Raw genomic sequence first — 27984 nt, 5'->3', positions numbered from 1 at the left:
CAGTTTGGCAAGAATCGCGCATAGCTTCGACAGTCATCCGAGCTCACCTCAGGAATACTCCGGTCGCTGCAGATTCAACTCCTTCAGAGGCTAGGCTGCAGCTCCATCTGCGCAAGAGACTGTGACTCGCGAGGTAAAACATCCGAAATACTATCTATACTCTACCGCCCGAATCAAACAGAAATTGCTCAATATGTCCCCTACACCGCCCTCTACAACTCCATCGAGCGGAAGCGCTCATTCGCCTGACTTCAAAATCATCCGCAAACGCAATCGAGTCCCGCTTTCATGCGCTCCCTGCCGACACAGGAAGTAAGCAGCCTGAAAATGGCCTCCAATGACCCGGTCCCAATACATAGCTCTGTGCTAATAGACGTTCTATCCATAGGTTAAAATGCAATCGATCCAACCCGTGCGAAAATTGCGTCAAACGAGGAGATGCGCACTCATGCTCATATGCACAAGTGAGTACTCGGAAGAAGAATATTCAGCAACAGACAACGCCGACTTCGCCCGATGATATGCAAAATCGCATTGACCGGCTGGAGGGTCTGGTTTTATCGTTGATGACGAATGGTGCGCAGTCTGCGGGCCCCACGGCTGCCATGGCTACGATCTCTGGAGATAGTAGTGCGGGGTCTACGGGACTCTCCCATGATCTGGATCTTGAAGACGATGCTCCTGGTGGTGCGGAGGAGAGTGATACGGAACAGGTGACAAAGTCATTTGGTGTGATGAAAATGGACAATAACAAGTCCTATTACATCAGCGACGCACACTGGGCCTCTGTATTAAATGATGTAAGTCTCGATGGTCCTTGGAAGGATTCTTCATGTCTCATGTTTTTGTGCAGATTACCGAGGTGAAGAATTTCTTCAACACACATAAAAAGCAATTCGAGGAGCAAGCAGAAAAGGTCAAGGCAGCTCGACCAGCGACTGATGTTCCTGGGTCAACACTGCTGTTCGGGGTGATGAAGCCCCTCAGCCGACCAGAGATCATGTCTTCTTTGCCCTCAAAATACATGACCGACCTTCTTGTTGCTCGTTACTTCAACACCTACGATCCTGCTACACATATCCTTCATGGCCCAACATTCCAAGCACAGTACAACAGACATTGGGAGGATCCCTCTCGAACCGAAATAGTGTGGATTGCTATGTTGTTCGCCATGATGAGATTGGCCATGCTCTCGTATTTCCGAGAAGGCGACGAGCCCCCGGAGTTCAGGGGCAAGGCTATGGATATGGCTGGCTCCTTCCGAAATTCGGTTGCAGAATGCCTGACTTTGGCAGATTACACAAAACCGCACCCATATCTGATCGAAGCTTTAATTTTTCATTTGCATGGTGACTTCTCGCAGACCCGGGAAGCAGATGTGTCAGTATGGGTTTTAACAGGCGTGATTGCCCGTCTGGCGATGCGAATGGGATATCATCGAGACTCAAAGGCGTTTCCCAACATCACACCGTTCCAGGGTGAGATGCGACGGCGAGTGTGGTCATTTGTTCGGGTTGCAGATGTGCTGTTTTCGTTTCAAGTCGGCATGCCGAGTATGCTCCGGGCTGCCGATAGTGATACAGACCTGCCGCAGAATTTGTATGATGATGACTTTGACGAAGACTGCAAGGAACTACCCCAACCTCGCCAGCTGACCGAGCCAACACCAATCTCATATCTGATAACCAAGTCCCGGCTGACCTTCGAATTTGGCCGTGTGAATGAGCATGCTTCATCGGTTTCCAATGCTTCTTACGAGAAGACCATGGAGCTTGATGCTGATATTCGGCACGCCAGAGACTTAATTCCTGATCATCTGCGTCTCCGCCCGCTGGAAGATTGTCAGTTGGATCCAGTACAACTGATAATGTCTCGCTACTCTGTGATAATGCTTTATCACAAGGCACAGATCGTGTTGCATAGACCATATCTTGTCCGTGCACGGGAGAACCCTCGTTTCACCTACTCTCGACGAACATGTATTGATTCTGCCATGGAGATGGTCGGAGCTCAGTCGGTTCTTTATTCAGAAACGCGGAATGGGCGTTTCGGTAGCCTCCAGAGCCAAGCCTCGTCTATTAGCTCCGTGGACTTCCTCTTGGCTGCGTCAATCATTTGTCTTGATCTGCACCAAGGGTACAAACTCCAAGCGGCGGGTCGACCATCCGGTGACACGTATACGTGGGGCCGTGAGAGACGCGATGAGATGCTTGCAGCAATCCAACGCTCGAAAGAGATCTGGGACGAGGTCCGCGATGAAAGCATGGAGGCTTTCAAAGCCAGCAGCATTCTCGGGGTCATGCTTGGCAAGCTGCATAGCATCCCGGGGCTTGAAAATAGCACCGCAAACATGTTCGAGCCACAGGATGAGAAGCAGAACGCCGCCATGACGCTGGGTCTGTTGAGTAGTGGGATGAGCCCGATGAACCCTGGCATGTCTCCATTTTCAGATCCTGCAATGAAGATGAGCGATTCGCCATTGGGTGCAGGCATGGGCCTGGGTGCAGGCGCCTCGGCTGAGATGCTTGGTGGGCCTCTATCACCTTTCAGTAGCATGTTCGGCCAGATGCCGGACATGCAAACTAACCTTGACTGGGTAAGTTCTATCCAAAATAACGGACGTAAATTGTATGTTCGACCGCTAAACTCTGCTACAGGAGGCTTGGGATACATATATCCAGAATCCTAACTTTGGCGCTTCCAATCAGTACTGGCCCATGACGGATCCCTCAGGACAGACAGTGCAACCCGTTGGATTGACACAGCCTCCGATACCCGGTCCGCTTGGAGCACAGGCACCGAATGGTATATCGACTACGCAGAACGACATTGGTGGCCGAGTACCCAACATGTTCTCGCCGCCGACCAGTGACAGCAACGGTTCTTCTGCACAGGGATTTACACCAATGTCCCAGCCAAGTAGTTCTGGCCGGAACCAACGATCAATTTAATTGCTCTGCAGTGCTCTTAATCTGGATTTAATTGAGTTCAGTTGATCTTCACTCATTCTATTTCTTCTGCCTGTGGGATTCTTCGATGTCTGAGAATGTTGGTGCAGGCTGACTCTTTATTATGTCTTTTTGATACCGTGGGAACGATACAATGGATGGGAGAATTCTTTAAAAATATGAAGCAATATTTATCGAGGTGCAATTTGGCTGGCTATAAGAGGGTCACGTGTATCATAATTGGGATTTTGTCTTATTTGACTCCGCTCTTACCATCTTTCTTCACTCCAACAGATTCTGTCTTCTATGATGTAGCTGGAATACATCGCAAATATTTCCATCGTAGGCGTGGACGACAGTCCTTATCAGCACGTGACGATATCGCTGGAAACTTTTCGAGGAGCTCAACTCCGCGCGGATCCCCGATTGCTCCATATCTTAGTTTTCGCAATATTTGTGCTGATCCCGGCACTCGACCGGTCATATCATAATGTATGTTACTTCTCAATTCTATAATATTTCCCTACGATAGCAGTACATCCTGTGCCGACTGCCGACTGCCGACTGCCTACTCGATTCAAGTCAAGGACTAACATGATTACTCCCAGGCAATCCCTCCGTCGAGCCTCGTCACGGCTACTTGCTCCCTCTGTGTCATCTACTTCCGCCTCATTATGTCGATCACGATGCGTAACCTCACTCCGATCTCACCCTCACGCCCCGTCTCAACACTCATACCTTTCCGCTCATGTACGCTGGAACTCAACAAATAAAGACCAGCAAACCCCCGGCCTGTCAGAAACAGATACGCCAAGATCAAAGCGCAGCAACCTTTCGAAGCTTGCCAACCGGAAGGCTGCTCCTCTTAAACATGAAGATGAAGCCTACATCAAAGGAGACGCAACAGTGGATCATGACATCGATTATGATGCCTTGTATGCCAGGTCCAAAGCCGCAGATCTGGAAGTTGAAGAGAAAAAAGCAAAAAGATCATCACGTCATAAATTACTTGATGAAGAGACGAAGCAGGATACCCCGGTCAAGCGAAAGAATTATGAGATTAACCCGCCGAACGAGACAGTCTACGTGGGCAACTTGTTCTTCGATCTCGCAGCCGAGGATTTGCGGGCGCATTTCGAACAGTTTGGAACCGTGCTGAACACGACCATCGTCCACGATAACCGGGGAATAAGTAAAGGGTAAGCCATCCCCACACTGTACAAATGTCCAGTCCTAACAATCCCAGATTCGGCTACGTCCAATTCGACACCATCGAAGAAGCCAAACGAGCAGTCGAGAAGCAACACCTAAAAATCCTCGCCGGCCGTCCAGTCGTCCTCCAATACGCGCGCAGCGCCATTTCACACAAAACCACCGAACACGAACCCACAAACACCCTCTTCATCGGCGGCATTCCCTACGAGCTCACAGATCGTGATATTCAAGACTTGTTCAGCGATGTGCATAATACTTTCGATATCCGGGTTCCCGTGGACAGGCGCTCGGGTGTCCCGCGTGGCTTTGCGCATGTGGAGTTCATTGATGTTCAATCCGCGATGTGGGGCAAAGAAGTGTTGTCGCGGAAGGCTCCGTATGGGCGGAAGTTGAAGGTGGAGTTTACGAATCGGCAGAAGGTGGGGATGTTGCACTCCGAACGATTGCCTGAATTGTGGGCAAAAAAGGAAAGAGAGAAGAGTCCTATGGTTAACTCGGTTGAAGAGGCGATGGATTATTCTGAAGATCCTCGAGTTGCTAAGAAGGGCCCGAAGAGTGAGTAGTTGATGCTCACGTATGTACTATAGTAAACTGTATATAATACCACCTGTTTGTATATTGAATCATCCGTGCAAATATGAGCACAGACTAGAATAATTGCTCACTCATAGCAAGATTTGAAGCTATGCGAGTATATATAGTGCTTTCCCTCCACCTGGGTCAAGTGGAGAAGCACAGTCAAGACGTAATGCGGGTTCAACCCATAAACCGTCAAAACCCCAGATCCAACGTCATCTCATACCCCACATCAGCAACACTCAACTCTACAGCACAGCCATGCCCTATTTCCTTAGTCTAGTACATGCAAACCCCAACGAATTCCCAGCCGTAATCGCAGCCGAACGGTACGCCTTCGAAAACCCCCTCCAACCAATCTTCCGTCTATATTGTCCCTTGATCAACATTAACATCGACGAAACAATATCCACAACCGCAGAAAAAGCACAAAAAGCACAAATAGCCCAGCTAGAAGAGCGCATAGAATCAAACCCAACATCCACCTGGCTTCAAGTAACCCGCTCCAAAGAATTTCCCCACCCCCCAAACGAACCTATCATCGGCGGCGCAGAATGGATCTTCATACCAGAAAACGCATCAACCCCCACAACCCTCGAAGCAGAAATCCACTCCCTAGCAGCTCGCCACCCAGAAGGCGGTGCCCGCATCTTCGCAGAACAAGCATTTCGAACACTCCGCACAGCCGAGTACGAAACAAGGGAACGCTATTCCGGAAAACGAGCGTATATGACACTCGGAAGCTGTTTTACAGTCCCAGAACACCGAAGAAAGGGAATCGCTTATATGCTTATGGAGTGGGGTTTGGAGAGAGCTGATAAGGGCGGGTATGATGTGTGGATTGAAGCTGCGCCGGATGCTGTCCCGTTTTATGAAAGATGTGGATTTGAGAAAAGAGTTACTGTTTTTTTGGACTTTAGTTGTCCACGAGGGTTATCTGATGTGGAGAAGGAGGAGTGGAATCGTGCTAGGGAGTCTATTTTGCCTGTTACTGCTGTTATTATGGGACGGATGTTTAGGGGTAAGGGAGGGCTTGCTTTCGAGATGGCTAGTATTAATTAAGATTGATATAAGAAACGTAAGATAGGGATTCTACTGAAAGCCCCAGTAACTGTATCATTACAGCAGTATTCGAAATTACTACACTTACCTCTTACACTCTTAGACTTTCATATCGGAAATTAGCTTGAAACACGCTAGTCTAATTTTAGCGATTTTTTCAAGTAATCCCGATCAGACTGTATTGTATCTCCTTTTTTCCTTTGCCCTCGTAGTGCTCGTCTTTCATCCACCTCTTCCTATACTCTCGCTTTAAATAAATCGGAGGACGTGCTGGTCTTTGGCCCCTGACTATCGTCACTCACTAAGCACATACTCTCGATATTTCCGTTTCAGATTCAGGGCACTACGTTTCCTGACTCAAGAACACTCAATCTTGCGTCACGCGACTAATAAAATCGTTCTCTTTACGCATGCCGGATGTGATATTCGTTGGCTTGTCTGGGCCGTCATCCTCAGGCAAGACCACCCTGGCCCACATACTCTGCCAGATATTTCCAAACACTGAGATTCTCCACGCCGATGACTTTTGCAAGGAATTCGACCAAATCCCCACCGTAAACGGCTATTTGGACTGTGATGGGCCCGCTGGTGTTGACTTTGTCCGCCTAGGAGAAACCCTCGATTATATGAAATCCCATAATGGGAGGCTACCGGATGGCTTCAAAAGTTGGCAAGCTGACGTCTTTCCGAATCTAAGATTGAAAGCAATTGAGCTAGCGCCTGTGGAATTAATGGAAAATATGCGTGCAAAAGTCCAACAGGCACAGCGGCTGGCCGGTCACAACTCATCCCGAGATCTCGTCGCTGCGAAAATAGTATTTGTTGATGGGTTTCTCCTCTATCATGAGCCCAGCATAAGGAATCGATTGGACTTGCGCCTTTTCCTGCGGTTGAGTCATGCAAGCGCCAAGCAGAGACGATTTACGCGCCCGGGTTATGGATCAGAGGCCAAGTCCGGAGAATTTTGGAAGACGGAGGACTACTTTGAGAAAATGGTGTGGCGAAACTATGTTGCGCACCATGCTCAGTTTTTCATAGGGGGCAACGTTGAGGGTATAGTGCATGCGCAGCAATGTCAAAACCTCGGCATTGAAATTCTGCCAGGTCTCGATCGGCCGCTCGAGGACAGCTTGCCATGGGCTATCGATCAGATTATCGAGTTTTTGAAACAGCGGTAGTAAATAAGCTCCAGGCCTTGGAAGTGTCTCTACCAAGATACCCCAAATGCCAATATTTCCGACCAAATCTTCCAGGCTGGATCTCATACTTAGATATTTACGCGATAGTTGTAGCCTGCAAATCGCTTCGGCAGTTGAACCCTGGATTGAGGTACAAGTGTGATGTTTGACGGTAGTGACTGGCTATGTACCATATCGCGGGTAAGAAGTAGCTTGAAGTGAGAAGTCTTAGGGCCATATAGCAAGCTCAACGTATGATAGCGCTTGAGTGTCGTGTATAGAGTGGTATCATACGTGTAAGAGTTTCGTATAAATTACATCAAGGGAGGTCCCGGCGCGTCATGTAAGATACATTTCTATTTTACGAAGCAGGGGATTGACGAGACTAATATATTTGGATTAGCGTGCCTCAAAATAGGGTCTGGGAGTTAAATTCGAAGAGTGTAGAGGTAAATCTGATACGAATATTACTGTAGTAACATCTACTATTGCATTATGAATCTGATATAGTTCTGCACCCACGTGACCAGCGGGGAACCTCGGCTGACGGAAAGTGTCTTGGCGCATTTCGGTGATCAACCCCACGCATTATCCGACGCATTATCCGGGGCATTGCTTCTCCTCCACTCTCTCCTTTTTTGAGTATCGGTGTGAAACATCCTTGCACCGGTCCGGTTTTGGTTTTTTATTTGTTGTTACAATATCCTTATCTATACTGTTCTCAATCTTTTCACATCAACATGTCGTTCCTCGGTGGCGCGGAATGTTCCACAGCGGGAAACCCTCTCTCACAGTTCACCAAGCATGTCCAAGATGACAAGTCCCTACAGCGCGACCGCCTGGTTGGCCGAGGACCAGGTATGCAAGAAGGCATGCGATCTCGCGGTATGATGGGCGGACAAGACCAGGTACGTGATAACCTCTGTTCTGAACGTGAAAACCCCGATGACCAATCGACTGACGTACTTTCCCGCGGCTGTCTAGATGAATGAGTTTATGCAGCAAAATGAGTTTATGCAGCAACCCGGACAACAATTAAATGGACCCTCGCCTCAACCATTCGCGATGGAGCACATGCGTCGGGAGCTGGAGAACTTCCAGACTGCCTCACCCCGCACGGGGTCACCCGGGTGGGCTGCCGAGTTCGACACCGGCGAGCAGGCCCGCATGGAGGCTGCATTCCCTGGTGCACAGATGAACAACGGATCTGGATTCTCGCCAGCGGAATTTTCTCGGTTTCAGCAACAAAATCGGATGGGCATGCCGCAGAATTCCAGCCCCGCTACCACTGCTACGCCCATGATGTCCGGTTACCAGCGACCGATGGGTGCCATGGGTGGTATGTACGGTATGGGCGGTATGGGAATGATGCGGCCTATGGGGGGCATGGGTGGACCCATGACACAACAGCCAATGGAAGGTACTACACAGGATAAAGGCAAGGGAAGGATGGTGGAGCTTGACGATCAGAATTGGGAAGCACAGTTCGCTGAGATGGAGACGGCGGGTAATCAGGAGCAGACGGATGAGGAGGCCAATGCGGCTATGGAGGCAGAGTTGAATGAGCTGGACAGGTCAGTGCCCACCAATGATGCCTTTGAGTCCGTATGGGAGCGAGTCCAGGCTGAGACGGCGACGAGCAGAAAACTCGCAGAAGAAGACGGTTTCCAGGTTACTGATAGCGTGCATGTTGGGGATCTGGGTGACTGGGAGGGCTTTGATAGTTTGAACACACGCTTCCGCGATCCCCAACTCGGTGACTACATGTTTGAGCAAGACAATGTGTACCAGGCGGTGAACAATCCATTCGAGGAGGGTGTAAAGATCATGCAAGAGGGTGGCAACCTGTCTCTGGCTGCACTTGCGTTCGAGGCTGCTGTGCAGAAAGATCCACAGCACGTGCAGGCCTGGACAATGCTGGGTTCTGCACAGGCTCAGAATGAGAAGGAGTTGCCTGCGATTCGGGCTCTGGAGCAGGCACTCAAGATCGATCCCGGTAATCTAGATGCATTGATGGGGTTGGCTGTTTCATACACCAACGAAGGCTATGACTCGACAGCCTACCGAACCCTGGAGCGCTGGCTGTCTAACAAATACCCGTCGATCATCAACCCGAACGAGGTATCCGGCGATGCAGACCTCGGCTTCACAGACCGTCAACTCCTGCACGAACGTGTCACAGAGCTTTTCATCCAAGCAGCTCAACTTTCTCCATCCGGTGCACAGATGGATCCCGACGTCCAAGTCGGTCTGGGTGTACTGTTCTACTGTGCCGAGGAATACGAAAAGGCCGTGGACTGCTTCTCTGCTGCCCTGGCCTCCACCGAGTCCGGCACCACCAACCAGCGCGAGCAGCTCCACCTCCTCTGGAACCGTCTCGGCGCCACTTTAGCCAACTCCGGCCGCTCCGAGGAGGCCATCGAAGCCTACGAGCAGGCGCTCACCATCAACCCCAACTTTGTGCGCGCCCGCTACAACCTCGGTGTCTCCTGCATTAACATCGGCTGTTACCCCGAAGCCGCACAGCACCTCCTGGGCGCTCTATCCATGCACCGTGTAGTCGAACAAGAGGGCCGCGAACGTGCCCGCGAAATCATCGGTGGCGGCGGAGCACCCGATGGTCTTGACGATGAGCGTCTCGAGCGCATGCTGCACATCAGCCAGAACCAGAGCACCAACTTGTACGACACGCTGCGCCGTGTTTTCAGTCAGATGGGACGACGGGATCTGGCTGACCAGGTTGTCGCCGGTATGGACGTGAATGTCTTCCGTAAGGAGTTTGAATTTTAGCTTTATTCCCCCGGGATCATATGAATGGGGTTCCATTTTATTTTTGCCCGCAATGAGATCGCCGGCAGGGCCTGGCTACTTTTATTATGGATGTATGATGAGGATTGGATGTGGATAGAAATTTCATGACATATTACTGTGAGCTACCTGGGAAAATTTCCAAGACATCTAATATATACCGCAAGTGCCAAGTAATGAAGGCGAATTCTCGTTAGATATCAATTAAACGGATGGAATGGAGTCGAGTTCATCAACTGATCCACCACCTTCGCTGCAGCAATTGCCTTCTCCTCTCCGAATCTCCCACCAACAATCTGCACACAGATAGGCATCCCATGTACAAGCTCAATATCATCTACCAAAGCCATTAGTATGTCCTTAAGCCTCCAATTCACGATGGAAAAACTTACATTGCTCGTAATTGAACGCATCAGACTCATTCCTCACCTTATGACCCTCCCACTCGACATTCTTCACTCCACCCACAGCATCAAGTTCCCGATCCGCCTTAGCAACAGGCACCGTAACAGAAGCATAATTCAGCAAATTCCACATCCCAGTATATCCAACCCACTGCTTGCTCTTCACCCACGTCTTAGGCTTGTATCCAACCCACGGAATAACAGGCATAAGAAGGGCATCGATACCAGTTTCCAGCCATTGTTTTAGCATGGCGGTTGAAAGAGCGTATTTCTCTTGTTCGACTATCTCGCGCTCGTCAATACTTAGCATATCCTTCTCTGTACCGACGAGCATACCCTCTATAAGAGGCTCGTTGATTATCTTGCACAGATTCCGGCAATGGACGCCACCTTCGCCGAGGATGGCTTTAGTCCACATTTCTGTTGCTGGTGCGTGGAGGGATGTGTCCCATTCAATCACTGAATAAGAGTCAGCATGAGTTTTTAGGTGTTGGTTTATCCCGTGTATGATACCTTCATGTCCCGCTGCACGTAAGGCCTGAATAGTCTCGTTCATTGCCCGTGTAACAGGCGGTTGCGGTTTCACAACACCATCGTCAAGAACGATGCCAATTCTCATTTTCCCGTCTGTGGGCGGAGTCGCAAGTTCCGTTCGCCAGGGAATGGGAATAGCTGATGGGTCAATATTCCATGGATTCGAGGCTAATAGGCTCTGCATGAAATACTCCGTTGTTGCGAGAGAAGACGCCATTGGGCCTGCCACGGGCGGGACAAGGTAATGCTGGTGGCGGCTGGAAGTTTGGTAAACAAAGGCTCAATATGGATAGGAATGAAGACGACATACAATGAGCAATCCCATGGTACTCGCCCCGTTGTTGGGAAGATGGAATAAAGGCCTTGGAGTGCAGAAGGCACTCGAATGGAGCCACCGATATCTGTGCCAATTCCAAGGATACTTCCTCCGCAACCAACGAGAGCTCCTTCACCACCGGAACTGCCGCCGGAGATCAGGTTGTAGTTGAACGCGTTGGTCGATTGACCGAACACATTGTTGTAGGAATCGGCCATCTATAGCATATCAGATGAAGTTGGAAAGTTTTCATTGGCGGTGGAAAGTACCATAAGAGATTGAGGAATATTCGTCTTAACGTACATGATTGCCCCCATCGATTCGAGGAGCTGTACGATTTCGCAGGAGGATTTTGCCGGTTTACCAATGAGGCCAACCCAACCTGGATGGGTATCAGCGAAAGTAATGTAGAGAATACTGTAGCTCCCATCATACCGACAGTAGTATCGAGTCCCTCGATCTCAAATCGATCTTTAATCGACACCGGGATTCCATGCAAAGGCCCAACAACCTCCCCCGTACGCAAAAGATGATCGTCCAATTCCCGAGCCCGCTTCAGAGCTTTATCAAAACAAATCTCTGTTAGACATCTTGTCAGCTGCTGCGCGATCGCAGCGCGTTTGCAGAACGCCGTTGTAAGTTGTAGACTCGTCACACGACTGGTTGTAATAGCGTAAACTAGGTCGGTGATATCAGTTGTATCGGTCCATGCGAGCTCTTCTGGTGAAAGGATGCCACTTGAACGGATAGCATCGAGTGTTGATAGAGGTGGATCTGATAAGATTGAGTCAGGAAGAAGCCAGTCTTTGGGTATTAAGGCACTTTGGGCAGCGCGCTTTTCTAGGACGATGGGTTTCCAGTGCGGAAGTTCGGTATTCTGCATGATTCAAGTTTATACCTGATTAGGAATTTATTTTATGGATGGCGGTGGAAAAGGAGAATGTAAGAGACAATTGAAAAAAGTTGAAGAGGAAGCCTGGTATAAATGGGCTCAGCTGATTCCCCCTCCTGGTTATCATAGAGATAACCCGAGGTGTAGATTATAGTGAGGGGTAATAGCCTATGATCAAATATGAAGGAGATATATGGATAAAGCGAGTTTTAATGAATTTCTCAATAGGCTACGATTGGTACATGTAACAGGCTTCTTAATAACCTCTTTAAAGTGAACACTTCTTTCCATAAAAGAGAATTAGGCAAGATCGATTTGGGAACTATTAAAGGACACTTTCGTCAACTTCTTCTTCTCTTTCACAAATCTCACAATTTCGCGTGGAATATCACAGGACCACCCAACCTTCACCCAGTCCAGGGGGACTGGGCTGAATGCTGGCTCATCGAAAGGATTTGACCGAACTTGAACGACTCATGCAAGTTTCAGCCGCCAGAATCACTGAAAATGCGGAGAACGAGCTGGACAAGCTGATGCCGAAAGGTCTCGGGGAAGGGCCCTGGGATACGTGGAAGAAAGACTCTGGACACCCAGAGAGGATATCAGCTCCATTGCTTTGACATCCATTCGGACCACGATTAGCATGACCAGTCCGACGACGACAACTCCCCTTGGTCTTAGACACCAACTACGTGCGACAGTCATGCGAGGGTGTCCTTTGGGCGTTATGCGTCCTTTCGATGAAGCAATGATCAAGCCGATACCCTTTTGACTTCGAAGCTAGGGATGACGTGCGGATGGACCGCGCTATATTCGACCCCAATGAGACTTGATATTCTTGAAATGGAAGGCATCAAAGTCGTCTGAGGTTTTGACATCATGGCGATGCCCAAAAACAAGCATATGAAGTGGTTGAGAAACCTCACTTCCATTTCGTGGGGGACGTCTTCGCATTTCTCCTATGATTCTTATCCAGGATTGGCATCAGCTGGAATACTTGCCCATTGCAAATTCACAAGGTGCGTGGTGACAGGGAGCTTATATCGATGCTACTGCCAATACGCTCGGGGACTTCCAGGCTTTGCGTGTCACGATGCAGGACCCAGCCAAATATCAATTTGCTCCCAACGCCGTTCCCAAGTTGCGATGCGATACTTTGCCAATTGGTATCATTCCGCAGGTTGAACATGATTCCTTGCGCTACACTCCGTGGCAGAACGGAACTATGGCCCTAAGCAGCCAACATCGACCGATACCGGGGGTGAGAACAGCCTCATCCCAATGCGCTACCTAGCGCCTGTGGCCGGGTTGACTGTTCCCCAGCTGGAGAAGGAATCCGAGTCACCGGGGGGGGGGGGAAGGGGGGTTTATTTGGAGCTTTGAAGCAGAAGAGCTAGGCCAGGGCTGATGAGCCAGGTCATGGCTCTGCCTAGCTAGCTGGCCCTTCTGTCTGTTGATTCATCCAGTAATTACCATTCCTTTCAGGATTCATTTTGGTTTGCCTCTTTCCCTGACAGACATCCTATCTAATCACCGTGTTGGACCTCATCACAGTTTATATCTGATACGTTATGAAGTCTTGAAGTCTTTATTCAGCTCTAGATGCATGATTTTGTAGATGTATCTCGCAGTGAGGATAGATGGGTGTATATGTAGGACTTGACAGTTCTCGCGATGACTTGCGTAACTACACAGTCATCAACATGCTGGCATTCTTGTACCAGCTCAGCAACGGGTTCTCCCCGTTTCTAGTCTCTGTATCCTCAATGTAGGCCCAGCGTTCCATGAAGTCTTCATGACTCATCACCTGAGTCAATTTTCCAGTGATGGCACGGTACATGTCTTCAACGACATTGAAGTCAGTAGGGAAGAAGATATCGAAGTAGCCTTGGTGAACCTGTTTTTGTCATTAGTAATGTTCAAACTGGATATATTGTGGTACTTACAAACGGCGTTGTCACCGGTACTGTCTGTCTCTTGTACCGTGTCTGAACGACTGGAGCATTCAACCCAGGCACCGCATCAGGCAAGGAGCTGAAATCACTCGCAACGAGACGGTGAGCAGGGAAGTACTGGTTAAGCACATCGAAGAATTGCATGAGCCGCGTAGGAATGTACTCGGGAAGAGAGTGGCTCTTGCGGAATGGAGGTGTGGACCGCAGCCCACGGAGGACACGAGGGCCAAGGGGACTGGGGAACGGACGGCGGGCAGCAGCTTGACGCACGCGCAGGAAGCGGGCAGCAACGGGGTCCAACTGAGTGTTGTAGAACTCGTGGAACTCGCCATTGCCATCGATCAGCACACCACCTTGCTGGGGCATCTCGGTCTCGTAATCATAACGAATTGTGTCATGACTGAAATTGTCGAACACCTCGAGACCAAGGAAAAAGCACGGAGAGTGTACATAGGTATCCCAGTCGAAGATTGATCGGTTGATGATCTCGACGCGGTCTCGGTGTCCTCGGGAATCGACAGCATCGGTCAAGTTCTTGAACTGGAGATCGGCCAGAGACGGCGAGATCTCAATAATCTTGAACTTGGTGCGCTGGTAAACCTCGTAATCGGTATCACGGATGAAATCCAGGATGTTCAACATCATTGTACCGTTACCGGCACCCATCTCGTAGATGATCAGGTCGTGGTAGGGGTAGAGGGTGAGCTTGTAATTGGAAACCAGGTACCGCGCAATTGTCTCGCCATAGTACGGCTTGAATAGCTCGGTAGGTGTATGCCAAAGCTGACGCGCAATGTCGGGCTTGGTTTCGTCAAGCATGTTTTCGAATTCCGTGTACCGCTCGCCTACCATTCTGTGGAAAGCCGGCCCATCATCGATATTGTTGAAATCAAACGGCTCGCCAGGTGTGAAAATAGTCGCATGCTTCGAAAAGTATCCGTAAGACGGGTTATAAAGACTGTCTGCAGAATGATGTTAGCTTTCAGAGCTCTCAACAGGTACGGTAAAGGTCCAAATTTACCGTCGATGAACTCGCGCGTCAACATTTTGACTTGCCGCGGCCGCTCTCGCCGGTTGCGCAGCTCCCTTGCCGTGACAGTCGGATATGTCTGATATTCTTCATCGATGTTTTTATTGATGTCTCCTCGTTTTGTCCAAAGCATGCCAGCATCTTGCGGTTTGCGTTTGGCGGCGGGGGTGCGCCGGGTGAGGAATGAGCGACTTTGTCCCCTTGGTAATGAGATAGGGGAATTTCGCAGGGACTGGCAGGCCGGATGCCTGAATAGCTGACGAAACAGCTGGTTGAGAACGGGGGAGTCCATGATGTGTGACGATCTGGAGGTCCGTTGCGGAGAAAGCACAAGTCGGATTTGGTGCATGATTGTGGCCTCAGGCACCAAGGCACGTGCTTATTGGAGGATTCTCAAGCTGAGGAAGATTTACTCATGCTCCCTCTGCTTTCAAGGTCATACTATACCAGCTTTTCAATTGTCTCTTGCGTGTAGTGAAATCGGAAAGACTCCCAAATCATATTCAAATGTTAATGATTTGGTTAACTAGTTACTACTCCGTCAACTAAGGGAAGAGCACGTGTCGTCATGTGCTCCAACTCAACTCAGTTCCAAGTTCGATTCTTTTTTATATCTATGTCTCTCAACTCCTTTTCATCATTAACCAATTTCCATATCAATACCAATATCTATTTTTGGTCAGTTTGTCACTCAACCTGCTATACCCACAGTTGACCGAGGTGGTCCGAGCGTCTTATCACGACATCTGGACAAACCCATCCTCAAAAAGACCAGGCAAGCCACGAGGCAGCGACAATGCCAGAACACACTGCCGTATATATCGGCACAGCGTTTGCTGCTGGTGTCTGCTTGACTCTAGTATGCAAAGATATCCTAGATTCACATCGGGAAAAATCAGAATTCTCAAAAGCACAAATTCCTGCATCAGATCAAAATGTTCTTGTCGCTCGAGCAGGACCTCCAGCTATCGTGGACGGGATCGAAGGATGTATCGGAAACACACCCCTTTTCCGAATCAAATCACTATCAGATGCAACGGGATGTGAGATCCTGGGAAAGGCAGAAGTATGCAGCCCTGCGATACATGATACTCGCTCTAAGTTCTAATTATGACCTACAGTTCTTGAATGGCGCTGGTCAAAGCTCAAAGGACCGAGTTGCTTTAAGTATGATTGAATTGGTAGGCATGATCCATCATAATTCGATATTAAATATGTACTGACTTAAACATAGGCAGAAGAACAGGGTATATTAACACCCTACTCAGGCGACACCATCTATGAAGGTACATCAGGATCAACCGGTATCTCATTAGCATCTCTGGCTCGAGCAAAGGGATATCTTGCACACATGTATGTCATCCGATCCCACCACCCGCTCAATATTAACAGAACCCAGATGCATGCCGTCAGACCAGGCTATTGAAAAATCAAACCTTCTGCTCAAACTGGGCGCAATCGTCGACCGCGTGCCTCCGGCACCAATCGTCGAGAAGGAGAACTTCGTCAACCGTGCCAGGGCACTAGCAACCGCCCACACAGCTTCAAGCACAGTATCCATCCCTGAAACAGACGACCAGGTTGAGCCATCAGAGTGCATGGCACGCGGTCGTGGATTCTTCGCCGACCAGTTCGAGAACGAAGCAAACTGGCGCGCCCACTTTGGCGGCAGTGGACCAGAGATCTATGCGCAGTGCAATGGCAAAATAGACGCCTTTGTAGCAGGTGCTGGAACGGGCGGGACTATCTCTGGCGTGGCGCGTTATCTCAAACCCTTGTTACCGAACATCACGGTTGTACTCGCGGATCCGCAGGGAAGCGGGTTGTATAACCGGGTGCGGTATGGAGTGATGTTTGATGTTAAGGAGAGAGAAGGAACTCGGCGACGACGTCAGGTTGACACCATTGTTGAAGGGATTGGGATTAATCGGGTTACTGCTAACTTTGAGGTTGGCAAGGAGCTTGTTGATGATGCGGTGAGGGTGACTGATGCACAGGCATTGGCGATGGCTAGGTGGCTTGTTGAGAAGGATGGGATTTTCATTGGGAGTAGCAGCGCTGTTAACTGCTTCGCGGCTGTGATGACGGCTCAGAAGCTGGGACCTGGTCATCGGATTGTGACTATGCTGTCGGACTCGGGGTCGCGGCATCTGTCTCGATTCTGGGCTAAAGCCGGTGATGTTGGTGGAGCAGTTGATACAACGCTCGCTGATGTTTTGAATGCACGGGACGAGGATTTCCTATAGTCTATAACCACCTATGATTGGGAATAGCTAATTGAACAACCATTTATTACTTGGGTACACCTGGACCTTTTGGACACGTTCGAAACCTCTACCCGATAATTATATTTCCTGCTTCTGCCTCTCCCTTCCACTTTTCTTTTCGTCGTTCTAGTTCATTACTTCTAATTTTGGAGAGTGCCTCGTCTATTTAACTAATACGGTAGGAAAGAAGGTAGAAAGTCTGGGAGGTGATGTTGTAGGAGACGGGGAAGAGACAGGGTAATAGACGATAGGTAAATGGTATAGGAAGTATAGTAGGAACATTTCTGTTCTAGGCGCGGCCCGACATGCGCGACCGAAAGCCTCTAGTAGCTAATTACTTCATTATTCAATGAGATATCTGACCAAGTGCACAGCTTAGGAATCACATCAGATTGTAAACGTCAATTGCTTGATTGGAGACGCTCTTTTTGGTGTCCTAGATCCCTGCCGGCTGGCGATTGGGCTGTCAAGGTAGATGGCTGACAGTTTGGAAGGCGATGACGCAGCACTGATGTTGACGACGGGGTCATCGTCACCAATATGGTCCTCAAAAATCCGGGGCTCATTGGTGTCGGGCCCGCAGTATACCTCAATAGAAGGAACAACCTCAGGAACATCTACCTCATCTTCACTGCCTTTCTCATCCTGCTGGAATTCCCGCTCGGGCTCCCTCTTCTGACCAATCCATACCTCATCCCCAACCCAAAGTCGGAGCAACTCAAACTCAATCTCCGCTTTGGTGCGATTTGGAATACTTCTCGTAATATCCAGCCATGTGAGACCGGATTCCTCTTTCAGACAGTCCAAAGTTTCAAGCTCAGCCTGGGTCCAGGGCGCAGAAAGCTGAGGAGGATTTGCGCGGCGTTCTGTCCAATGAACCAAATTCCATTGATAAATTTGAGACCGGCTTCGATGTGGCAAAAAATTGTGAATCTCATTCCATTTTTTCTTTTGGATGTGCCTCATGCGAACGACCAGCTTGGCATCTTCAGGTGTCAACCCTCGCTTTGATTTGACAGGTGTTTCCGTGGCAGATAAAACGTGGGAATGTGGATGTGCATATGAATCGTATTGCGAGTTGGAGGCGTCAAATGCCACATGGCTTTCTGCACCTTTTCTCGCGTGGTTTTGAAGTTTATTATCATGGGCTTGAGTAGCCGATTGGTCAGACGGAGATAGGGGCGGTCGTGCGTCGGGAGATGGTAGGCGAGCTGTACGAGCCGACGCCTGCATACGCTTTCCGCGAATGTTCCTCGCACCTTTCGATAACGAAGGCGAAGGTTGGAATTCCTGAAGCGGGTCGTCTGATTCATCTCCATCTGGCGTGGCTGCAAATGACCAGTCATGCGCCACAGGGCTGGAATGATACTTTCTTTTCGCCCGGAGCCGGATTTGGCTCGGCGTTGTTTTGGGTTTGGCTTCTGTGCGTGGACGCCCTCGTCGAGGCACGCTCCATAAAGATCCAGAACCTGGTGGAGATGCCTCCCTTTCGAAATGTGGAAGTTTCGGAACCCCTTTCCGCTTGGTTTCGGCCGTGGGCGTGGAGAATAAAGCGGGCAGATCGGGGGCTTGCCAAACAGGGTCCGTTGGCCGGTCATTTTCAAATGGGTGTGAAGGTTGAATAACAGGTTTGCATAGGTTGGCAGGTTGATGATGGGTACTTGCGTTCCAGGAACTGTCGGTCTCACCGATGTTTGAAGTGACTACTGGCGTTTCACTCGGAGAATTTCCCATACAGTGTTTTCGGCCTTCGTCTATCTCATTCTCATCCCCCTCAGAGAAATCAGATTCATCGAGCCATGAATGTTCGTCTCCAATATCCTTCTCTTCATGCATCCCCGATAGGTGGCCATTATCGACCACAATCTTCCCTGTTCGTAGATCAATCTCATCGCCCACTTCTGTAAAGTCTTTTCCATATTTAGAGAATATTCCCTCAAAGATCGATTTCAATCGCATGTCATTCCGGGCGCGCGCAGCCTGGAGGTCCCACTCCTCGGTCACCTCCTCTGGAGAGCCCGGTGGTAAAGAGAGGCGCTGTCGTTTCGCGGGTCGTTCCATGATGTCATTCGTCGAGGTAGCTGTATTATCGTTCGTGGCATAATCGCTGCCAGCTGCAGAGCGCAGAGCGCGTCAGGCGACGCGGTCGGATCTTAGCGCGAAGTCAAGCTTCCAGTAGCATAAATTGCGTAAGAAGAGGATGCTCGAGGGTTATAGGCAGTATAGATAGAAATAAATTGAGAGCAAGGAGTGAACAAGAATTTTTCAATGTTGTTAAATGTGTAAATGCGGAGCTTGAAAGTTCAAGTTCAAAAAACAAACGAATAAACGGAGATGACGTTCCCGCTCCTGAACCTCCCCACATTCATTTCCAAAGCTCCCAATGAACTGATGACCATGTATTGCCAGAAGTGTCGAACTTCCTTAAAACTGGATGGTTCTATCGAGTCACTCAATCCAGCTGCGTTTGAGCTACTCGTCAGTAAGCTGCCCCTCGTTCCGGAGCTACGTGTTGATCTAACCAGCTCCGCAGACTCCACAGGCCGAACACTATCCGATCATGGCGCTGCTTCATCTGCAAATCGAACTTCCTACCCATCAGAAAGACGAGAACTCTACGATCGAACCTCAAAGCATGCTACGCCACCAGTCTACAGGAGGTCTATTCCGGGTCCACGGTCGGGGAGCCACAACCCTCCGGGGCTGCCTCGCGGTGATAGCGGCAACATGTCATTCGTGATGCTTACGGAGTCGCAATTTGTACCACCAGCCGTCGAGAGTCTACCCGTTCGTGCAAAGCGCAAAAGTACTGGACAGATTCAGGAACATCCCCAGGAGGAAGGCTCATTTGCAAACCAAATCGAACGAACCACTCGTCTCTTTGAGATCGTGTCCGCACGGTCGGATATCGATCATCCGATATGTGTGGAGTGCACCGATATGTTGGTGGAGGGACTACAGAAACGCCTCGCTGGGGCTACAAAGGAGCGGGACGCCTACATTTCATTTCTTAGAAGCTTGAATGCGTCAGTTCCGACCGCGGACGAGCTAGCGTCCGCTGAAAGATCTTTGAAAGAAAGCCTCGAAGCGGAAAAGGCAGCCTTTGCGGAGCTTGAGAGCCTGGAGCGAGAGAAAGCCCAGCTTGACAAAGAAATTGCCGACCTCGAGGAAGAGTCGCAGCAGCTAGACGCCGACGAGGAAAGATTCTGGCGAGCGCGCAACAGCTTTGCCCTGACGCTGGCAGAGTTTCAAACCGAACGGGATGCGCTGAACATGCGTTACGACCACGACTCGCAGCAGCTGGAGCGACTGCAACGGACTAATGTCTACAATGACGCGTTTTGCATCGGTCATGATGGATATTTTGGGACGATTAATGGCTTGCGCCTGGGCCGTCTGGCCAACCCTTCGGTTGAGTGGCCCGAGATCAATGCTGCATGGGGCCAGACCTGTCTGCTGTTATCCACGATCGCAGAACGTGTCGGCTTTCAATTCCAAGGGTATCGGTTGAAACCGCTGGGGTCCACCTCTCGGATCGACAAGATTGAGTATCCCGTGCATCCAACCGGACCAGCTGCCACTGATCGAGTTGCACCCAAGATTACCCAACTAGATCTCTTCTCCTCGGGGGATCTTCCGCTTAATCTCCCCTGGCTGCATCGCCGCTTTGACGCAGGTATGGTGGCGTTCCTCGAGTGTCTCCGCCAGCTGGGGCAGTTCGTCGAATCGACGCCCGCCCCGATAGCATCCCCTCGTCGCGGCCACACTAGCGCCACCGCCCCCGGGCTGCGACTACCCTATGAGATCCAACGAGACCGCATCGGGGATGCTAGCATCAAGCTCGGGTTTAATCAGAATGACGAGACCTGGACTCGAGCCTGTAAATACACTTTGACGTGCTGCAAGTTCCTGCTAGCGCATGCGAGCAACGTTGCCAGCGCAGGATCGAACAATTCCGCTGTCGCGGCTGCAGCCGTGGCAGCTGCTGAGACTCGACCCAACCCCGCCAAGAGTCGACCCTGAACGAGGCTGGAACTTTAGATTACACAGGGATTATGCGGTGAAAGATTTCACGCAGCCTCACTTTTCTTTTTTGCTTTTTTCTTTTCTTTTTCTTCTTTTCTCCCCCTTCTTTCTAGGCGACATGTCATGATGATGCATGATCCCCGATGCCACGAATCCTGAGCCCCCCCCTGGGGAGGCGGTGCTTTTGATAAGCGTGGGTGTGTGCCCTCGTACAGCATTGTACCCTCGTCAACCGTTGGCGTTTTATTGGTTACCCGATCGATCGACAAGGCGGGAGTCATCAATGTCCTGTGATCCGCCGACTCCCTAGGCCACAAGAGGGAACATGTGAACCGGAAAGCCGTTCCATTCCTATCTGGCCTGGAAGGGGAATAGGATCACCTTCCGATACGCTCTTGCGAGTCACATCCTTTACGAGGGGAATCGCTTAGCCGGTCTTCGCGCTACATCCTAGTACCTGCAGGCGATCCGAGCCGGTGAACGGTGGTCCGTGGGACCTATGGCGATGAGCACGGTAGAAATCTCCGCCTAGTTCGGCGCGCAATGTGGACCCTGCTCCACGCGGGAAATGCCCCTCTTGCCGTTTTGTACCATCTCAGAGAGTCTACCGTTTCAGCAAGGAAGCTCGAGCGCGAAAAGGAAAAAAAGGAAAAACAAAACAACACATCCCCGATCCACATACACGACGGCGGTCCCGCGGCCCCGCATTTTAGTAGCGAAAAGCCCTCCGATCCATACCGAATTGAGAACTAGTCCCCGGAGCATGCACGCAGAAGGGACCGGTGCCCGATTGTTCCCCCTATACGGCGGTACTTTTTGGTACTTGTGGTTCATTCTTGCCACCAAAGTAGAAGGAGTTGAAAAGTACGAAAGCTGAGGTCCCCGTACCTTTCTCTCTTTTGTTGCGGGAACTAGGCCCATCCCCCGAGCACTGACTCCTGAGCCGTCGATCACTGCAGCGATGCCTTGCCACCTAACTCATCTGTGCGCTCTAGGCGTTGGGATTTGGGCTAGCGTAGAGGTACTTTAGTTATCGTGAATCCACCCAGGATCATCTGTACATCCACGCGAGTGTTACAGAATATACCTCACCTAGCTTAGGGAAGCTTAGTGCCATTTAGGGTGCATTAATTTACTATTCTCCAGAGCTAGCTAATTTGAATCTAATTTCAATGATGACAATTATATTGATAATGATAATTACAATTTGATCTGTATTCTCCACGAGTTTCGGCCGGAGCTAGGTGACCAAAGCGCACAAACCTTGGAATACTTCGGGGACCGGGAACATAACATCTACAGGGAACAACACATACGGGAAAGGTATTTTTTTTTTCTTTTTCTTTTCGGGATTAGATTATTAATTCATGCTGGATCGATCTACCTGTCGCATACCCCCTTGATTGACATTCTGGAGATGACACTTGTCTCAACGGTCATAGGCATCTAACGGGCGACCCACCCTTGCGTCAGCACGAGGGATAAAGACAGACCGGCAGTACTCTGGACCTAAAATGGCAAGTGAAAGACTGTCACAAAACAGGGGGGGAACAGTAAATCAGAGATCAGAAATGAGAAATGCAAAAATTCAAAACAAAGTCAAAAGTCAGCGTTACTAGTCCAGCAGGTGGCTTGTTACAGAACCAGCATGGTGGGATTGTTAGTCGACGCGATAAAAGAGCTGTCAGTTTTTCGGGCCGCTCCCGGACCAGTCAATGCCCACGAGTCACTGAGTAGCTGAATTGTGACTGAATTGTATAAGATTTGAAATAGAGGAAGTATCTGATCATTGTCTTTACGTATCAAATCTATACGTAGAGGTATGGTGATTATATAGGTAAGCAGAAGGCAGCGGAAAATGCATCTAATTTGCGGCCAGTGCACTGCATGTAATAGTTCGGTTAGGCTGTACAGTAGTCCCGAGTCAAAAGTACGCGATTTCACCAGCTCCACAATTGGGGAACAATTCTTTTGTTTAATCTTCTTTTCCGGGTTGTTTTCTTTTTATTTCGATTCAATCCAAAGGTTGAATTCTCGTCTTGTATATTCTATCTCATCTTAGTATTTCTTTTATTTCTATTATTCTCTTATAAATCTAAAATTCTAAGGGATCATTTCCCTATAGTATGATTGGTGCACCTATCGCCGTTGACGATCATGTCATGTAGTCCATAGCTATGGACAACCTGATTTGGTCGGGGAAGCAGGGGGTCGTGCGTCCGCTCGCTGCATCGCGCCGCAAAGAGTAGTCAAGAGATTCCTTGGCTCTGATCTGAGTGAGAAGTTGCCTGGTGATCGCATTCTTCTATATGCGTTTTTTTGCAATTATTTTTATTTTAGTATTTTAGTTCGATTTCTATTTCTATTTCAATTTTCGATTTTTTGATTCATTTTCCTTTTTCGATTAATATTCTTTTTCATTTCCGACTACATTATATTGACTTTTCCTTCCATCTTTACACCTTCTCCCCTACCTTTCTATGTCGTTATGGAATATCCTCCAAATCTGTCCCCTCAATCTCCCAGGCCAAATGGTCTCTTCCGACCTCGCCGATCCGAAGATTGGCACGAGTATCGCGAAACAATCGAACAACTTTACCGAAGTGATCAGCTTAAATTGCGAGATGTGAAACGCATCATGGAAAGAGATCATAAATTCGTTGCCTCGTATACACCACCTTTTCTTTTCCCTACTAGTGCAAATGTATTCTGTTATCCTCAATATCATGCCTAACAATCCTCAGAGAAAAACAGTACAAAGATCGCCTCGCCGCCTGGAATGTCCGCAAGAATATTAAAGCTGCTGAGGTGCAAGTCATGATTCGCAAGAAGCAAAAGCGTGCCGCCCGTGGCAAGCAGACAGCCTTTCGTCGAGCTGGGCAAGATGTTGATCCGAAACGACTTACTCGCTTCGTTCGGCGCTATGGAACGCAGTGGGTGAAGAATCGGGATAAAGATGATGAACTAAACAGTCCTGAGCCAAGTATGTTCCTCCATCTCCATCTTCATCTTTATCTTGTATACTTACATCACCAGAAACCCCGTCTGATATGTCATGTTATACACCTGAACCTGAGGAAGGAGCTGCTACTCCCATTTCACCAACGGATGTGCAATCTCCAAGGGAAACCCCACCTTATTCCATGAACTATGGTATGTCAACATCTATGAAGAGAAGCATGGAATCTCACATCCATCAGATCCAAATAACTTGGCAACTATGCCTGACCTCGTCATCGCCGGGGATGACGAACCATATTCAATGAACATGCACCACTCTCATTCTCACTCCCACTCCCACTCTCACCCTCATTCTCATCCTCATCCCCATCCCCATCCCCATCCCCATCCCCATTCACCCCATTCACCCCACCCACAGCATCAACATCCACATCTACCACCACATCTTCCACCACATCTTCCTCCGCATCTTCCTCCACATCAGCATCAGCATCAGCATCAACACTCACATTCCACTCCTCGCCGCCCATATCACCCATCAGAACTTTCCCGTCCATCCCACCCATCCGTCCATTCGATGCTCCACTCTCCAGTCCATCTAAATCCCATCCACATTCATCCACCCGGAACGGAAGTGACCATCCCTCCGATTCAAATCCCATCCCAAATGCAAATCCAACCAGGATCTGGACCAGGACCGGCATCAGCATCGACATCGGCATCGGCACCGACATCAGGTCCAGCACTATCAGTATCAGTACCAGGACCAGTATCATCAATCCCAGCGTCAACATCAGTTCCTTCAGTGCCTGTACCTGTTTCTGCGCCAGCGCCAGCGCCCGCACCAGTCCCGTCTCATTCTAATTCTCATCCTCATCATCAATTTCGAGATGACATCGACGCAGCGGATTTGGTTTCTAATTTCGGCGGCTGGACCAGACTGGATCTTTTCCAGAATCGCCTGGAAAGCCTGCAGCAGGAGTTGGATCGTTCTATGTCTAAGTGGAGGGACCAGGAACCGGGTCATGAAATTAATGGACATCATGAGGGTCTTGGTCAGTGATTTGATTTAATTTATCTTTGATCTTGACCTTGACCCCATGATTACGCTTTTTCTTTCTTTTCTTTTCTTTTCTCTTGTTTTCTCTAATTTGTTCTCTTCTTGACTTGTATATAAGTTCTACGTCTCAGAGATTAGACTACCGGATTACCTTTTCTTCTCTAAGCTTCTTCTAGGTCTCCTTCTCCTACTCCCCGAAGTCTTTGGTGTCTGGTTGCAGATAGGCACACCTGGAGCACGCGACCGTTGAATCTTGATGCGGTCTTCAGAGCGAACATTGAGGGCCTAGTTGGACGTTGTAAAATTAGTCTGGGGAGGGACCACGCCCTCCTGAATCATGAGCAACACCCTGAGCAGCAAAAATACCCCAGACGCGAATTCCGTATGGCCTATGAAGCCCTTGACGGAAGACAGATAGAGAGTATCGGATCCCTTGCTGCACTGACCGAGGATGTTTCGAATGGCATCGTACTCCGCCGGATCACCCACAGGAGTACTGGCTCCATGAGCCTCGACGACAGCTATTCTGTGGCTTCAGGGGGGCCTGTCAGACCACATCAACAAAAGAGCTCTGACAGTGATGAAGCGTTGGCACAGTGATGGCTGTCCATTCTGATTCTAATGTGGGTGGCCACAATGAAGCACAAGACCTGGTCGACGTCGGCAATTGCACTCGAAATTTTTTGAGCATCACAACTCCGTCCCCTCACCGCGGCAATATCCATCTCCCTTGGCATCAAACAGCCTGCACTGCCCAGTCGGACTAAAAATGCGGCACTGGATAAATCATAGAGCCAGATCGGGTTGGTCAAAACGTTGACGCCCCGGCTAGGGCACCGCTGCACTGCCGTGATCAATAGCCCGACAGGCCTGGTGAATCGCAACACTTGAAGAACAAGCGGCATCGACTGTCACGCTGGGACCAGTCCAACCAAAATCGCGATTGACCTTTCCTGCGTTGAAAGCACAGTTCTATCGCTGAACAAGCATGAGCTGGGTTGCAGCGAATGTTGCATTTGTATTTCGCATTCCCGATACCATAAAAATACACAATATCCCGATGCAGCGGCATAATTTCCGCGAAGTATTTCCGACTACTAGGAATACGCAAAGGCGGTTTCTGCGCATATGAGACTCCTTGGGGATTGGGTAGATCCGTAATTTGTGACGTGTCGGGGAAGGCTAAGCTCGTTTTCATCCCAATGCGCGGGGCCCGACCAGCCAGGAGGACAGCGAAGTGGAGATGAAATGCGGATGTCGCGTTATCCCTGATCTGCCGTTGGTAAAGGGCTTACTGTTAGATAATGATTGTGCCATAGGCTTAGGGCTCTGGTCGGCCGCCATTGCGGCCGCCTTGTCGGGAGAAAAATACGATCTTGATTACCAACCAGATGACAAGGAAGTTCATTCGTCGGATGCTCGGGTGCTTCTCAGTCATACTTTTATACCTAAATAATGTGTGACTTCTAGCTATAGCTCTCTTGACACAAATGGATAGAATACGTATATAAGGTTCTCCTCGCGATAGAAATAATAACCCAAACATTTACACGCATCTTAAATATTTCTGATACTTCTCACGCTTATCTCGCTTGATAGAACAAACATGACTGCAACGTGGACACCAGCAACATCTTCCGGGTGGATGGCATTGTAGCCGTTATCACCGGTGGTGGCAGTGGTAAATTATCTCCATCTCCCCTTCAATGTATCAGCCATCCTCATGCGATTCTTTAGGAATTGGCCTGAGTATGACCCGTGCCCTGGCTGCCAATGGTGCCCACAAGATCTACATTCTAGGCCGTCGGCTGCAGGTCCTCGAGAAGGCCGCTGCCGAATATCCCAATGTTATCATCCCCCACCAAGCCGATGTGACCTCCGAACAGGATCTTCAAGCAGCTGTGGATCGAGTCAAGTCAGAAGTGGGCTATGTCAATCTTGTTGTCGCCAATTCAGGAAGCATCGGACCTCCCGTACGGTTCAACCCAACGGCCTCTCTCCCCAACTTGCGTCAATCTCTATTCACCGATTTCTCCATGGACGGTATGAACGAAGCTCTGAACCTCAATATCACCGCTGCTTTCTTCACAATGACTGCGTTCCTCGAATTGCTCGACGCGGGAACGCAGAATGCCCTGAAAGGCGGGTTCGGCAAGCCCCTGCAGGAGGGCAGCGATGTGCCCTCGATCCAGAGCCAGGTTATCTTCACGACGAGTATCTCGGCCTTCAGTCGTCACTGGACCTCGTCGGCCCCGTATCTGACCAGCAAAGTGGCTATCATGCAAGTGGCGAAGCATGCCAGTACCCAGCTGGCGCGGTTTGGTATTCGTGTCAATGCCATTGCTCCTGGAAGTATGTTCTCCCTTACACATGCATACAGTTCTATACTAAAGTGATCAGTCTACCCTTCGGACCTGGCAGCGGTTTTTATCTCTAGCCGCAAGCCTGAGGAAGCAGCTTCTCACGATGATCGTTTCATTCCGGCTCGCCGTTTCGGAGGGGATGAGGAGATGGCGGGTGCCATTCTGTATTTGACGAGTCGGGCAGGGAGCTACTCGAATGGATTGATCCTCACTACCGACGGTGGCCGCTTATCTGTTATTATCAGTACCTATTAAATTCACGGTGGGGTAACTGTTTACTGGGTATCGCAATGATTGCTATCGTGATGGTAGCCGAGGAATAGTACATATTGCTAGCTTTACGATCATGGGGTCTAGTAGTGTGATGATGTCTTGATATTTACCATAAT

At 49.6% G+C, this 27984-nt stretch overlaps 10 protein-coding genes across 10 annotated transcripts; 7 read left to right on the top strand and 3 right to left on the bottom strand.

The window, feature by feature from the left end:
• Positions 1–193: 193 nt before the first annotated feature.
• Positions 194–5801, top strand: N7520_005252 (uncharacterized protein; the record flags this gene model as incomplete). Its single annotated transcript, XM_057139186.1, has 9 exons — positions 194–312; positions 389–800; positions 854–2596; positions 2658–2840; positions 3264–3440; positions 3557–3698; positions 3754–4147; positions 4195–4718; positions 4999–5801. 9 exons carry the CDS (start codon positions 194–196, stop codon positions 5799–5801), a joined length of 4497 nt encoding a protein of 1498 aa, XP_056997393.1.
• Positions 5802–6211: 410 nt separating this feature from the next.
• On the top strand, positions 6212–6979 carry N7520_005251 (nicotinamide riboside kinase 1; the record flags this gene model as incomplete). The annotated part of the gene is made up of 1 exon (XM_057139185.1): positions 6212–6979. The coding sequence occupies one exon, from the start codon at positions 6212–6214 to the stop codon at positions 6977–6979; it is 768 nt and encodes a 255-aa protein (XP_056997392.1).
• Positions 6980–7719: 740 nt separating this feature from the next.
• Positions 7720–9769, top strand: N7520_005250 (tetratricopeptide repeat protein; the record flags this gene model as incomplete). The annotated part of the gene is made up of 2 exons (XM_057139184.1): positions 7720–7887; positions 7964–9769. The coding sequence occupies 2 exons, from the start codon at positions 7720–7722 to the stop codon at positions 9767–9769; spliced, it is 1974 nt and encodes a 657-aa protein (XP_056997391.1).
• Positions 9770–9987: 218 nt separating this feature from the next.
• N7520_005249 (uncharacterized protein) lies at positions 9988–11924 on the bottom strand (the record flags this gene model as incomplete). The annotated part of the gene is made up of 6 exons (XM_057139183.1): positions 9988–10124; positions 10180–10650; positions 10705–10982; positions 11036–11259; positions 11311–11423; positions 11477–11924. 6 exons carry the CDS (start codon positions 11922–11924, stop codon positions 9988–9990), a joined length of 1671 nt encoding a protein of 556 aa, XP_056997390.1.
• Positions 11925–13620: 1696 nt separating this feature from the next.
• N7520_005248 (class I SAM-dependent methyltransferase) lies at positions 13621–15210 on the bottom strand (the record flags this gene model as incomplete). The annotated part of the gene is made up of 3 exons (XM_057139182.1): positions 13621–13830; positions 13880–14850; positions 14910–15210. The coding sequence occupies 3 exons, from the start codon at positions 15208–15210 to the stop codon at positions 13621–13623; spliced, it is 1482 nt and encodes a 493-aa protein (XP_056997389.1).
• Positions 15211–15714: 504 nt separating this feature from the next.
• On the top strand, positions 15715–17164 carry N7520_005247 (putative cysteine synthase; the record flags this gene model as incomplete). Its single annotated transcript, XM_057139181.1, has 4 exons — positions 15715–15984; positions 16040–16099; positions 16153–16271; positions 16318–17164. 4 exons carry the CDS (start codon positions 15715–15717, stop codon positions 17162–17164), a joined length of 1296 nt encoding a protein of 431 aa, XP_056997388.1.
• Positions 17165–17572: 408 nt separating this feature from the next.
• On the bottom strand, positions 17573–19246 carry N7520_005246 (Myb-like DNA-binding domain protein; the record flags this gene model as incomplete). Its single annotated transcript, XM_057139180.1, has 1 exon — positions 17573–19246. One exon carries the CDS (start codon positions 19244–19246, stop codon positions 17573–17575), a length of 1674 nt encoding a protein of 557 aa, XP_056997387.1.
• Positions 19247–19582: 336 nt separating this feature from the next.
• N7520_005245 (beclin 1) lies at positions 19583–21208 on the top strand (the record flags this gene model as incomplete). The annotated part of the gene is made up of 1 exon (XM_057139179.1): positions 19583–21208. One exon carries the CDS (start codon positions 19583–19585, stop codon positions 21206–21208), a length of 1626 nt encoding a protein of 541 aa, XP_056997386.1.
• Positions 21209–23699: 2491 nt separating this feature from the next.
• Positions 23700–25235, top strand: N7520_005244 (Clr5 domain-containing protein; the record flags this gene model as incomplete). Its single annotated transcript, XM_057139178.1, has 5 exons — positions 23700–23870; positions 23966–24194; positions 24248–24364; positions 24412–24443; positions 24657–25235. 5 exons carry the CDS (start codon positions 23700–23702, stop codon positions 25233–25235), a joined length of 1128 nt encoding a protein of 375 aa, XP_056997385.1.
• A 1388-nt stretch (positions 25236–26623) lies between these two features.
• Positions 26624–27850, top strand: N7520_005243 (SDR family NAD(P)-dependent oxidoreductase; the record flags this gene model as incomplete). Its single annotated transcript, XM_057139177.1, has 4 exons — positions 26624–26665; positions 26832–26913; positions 26970–27584; positions 27633–27850. 4 exons carry the CDS (start codon positions 26624–26626, stop codon positions 27848–27850), a joined length of 957 nt encoding a protein of 318 aa, XP_056997384.1.
• Positions 27851–27984: the final 134 nt, after the last annotated feature.

The sequence above is a fragment of the Penicillium odoratum genome (assembly GCF_028828045.1).
Source record: "Penicillium odoratum strain IBT 22623 chromosome Unknown utg000004l_segment0_segment0, whole genome shotgun sequence".
NCBI lineage: Eukaryota > Fungi > Ascomycota > Eurotiomycetes > Eurotiales > Aspergillaceae > Penicillium > Penicillium odoratum.
The sequence above is the reverse complement of the archived record's forward strand: the minus strand, read 5'-3'. Positions and strand labels throughout refer to the sequence as shown.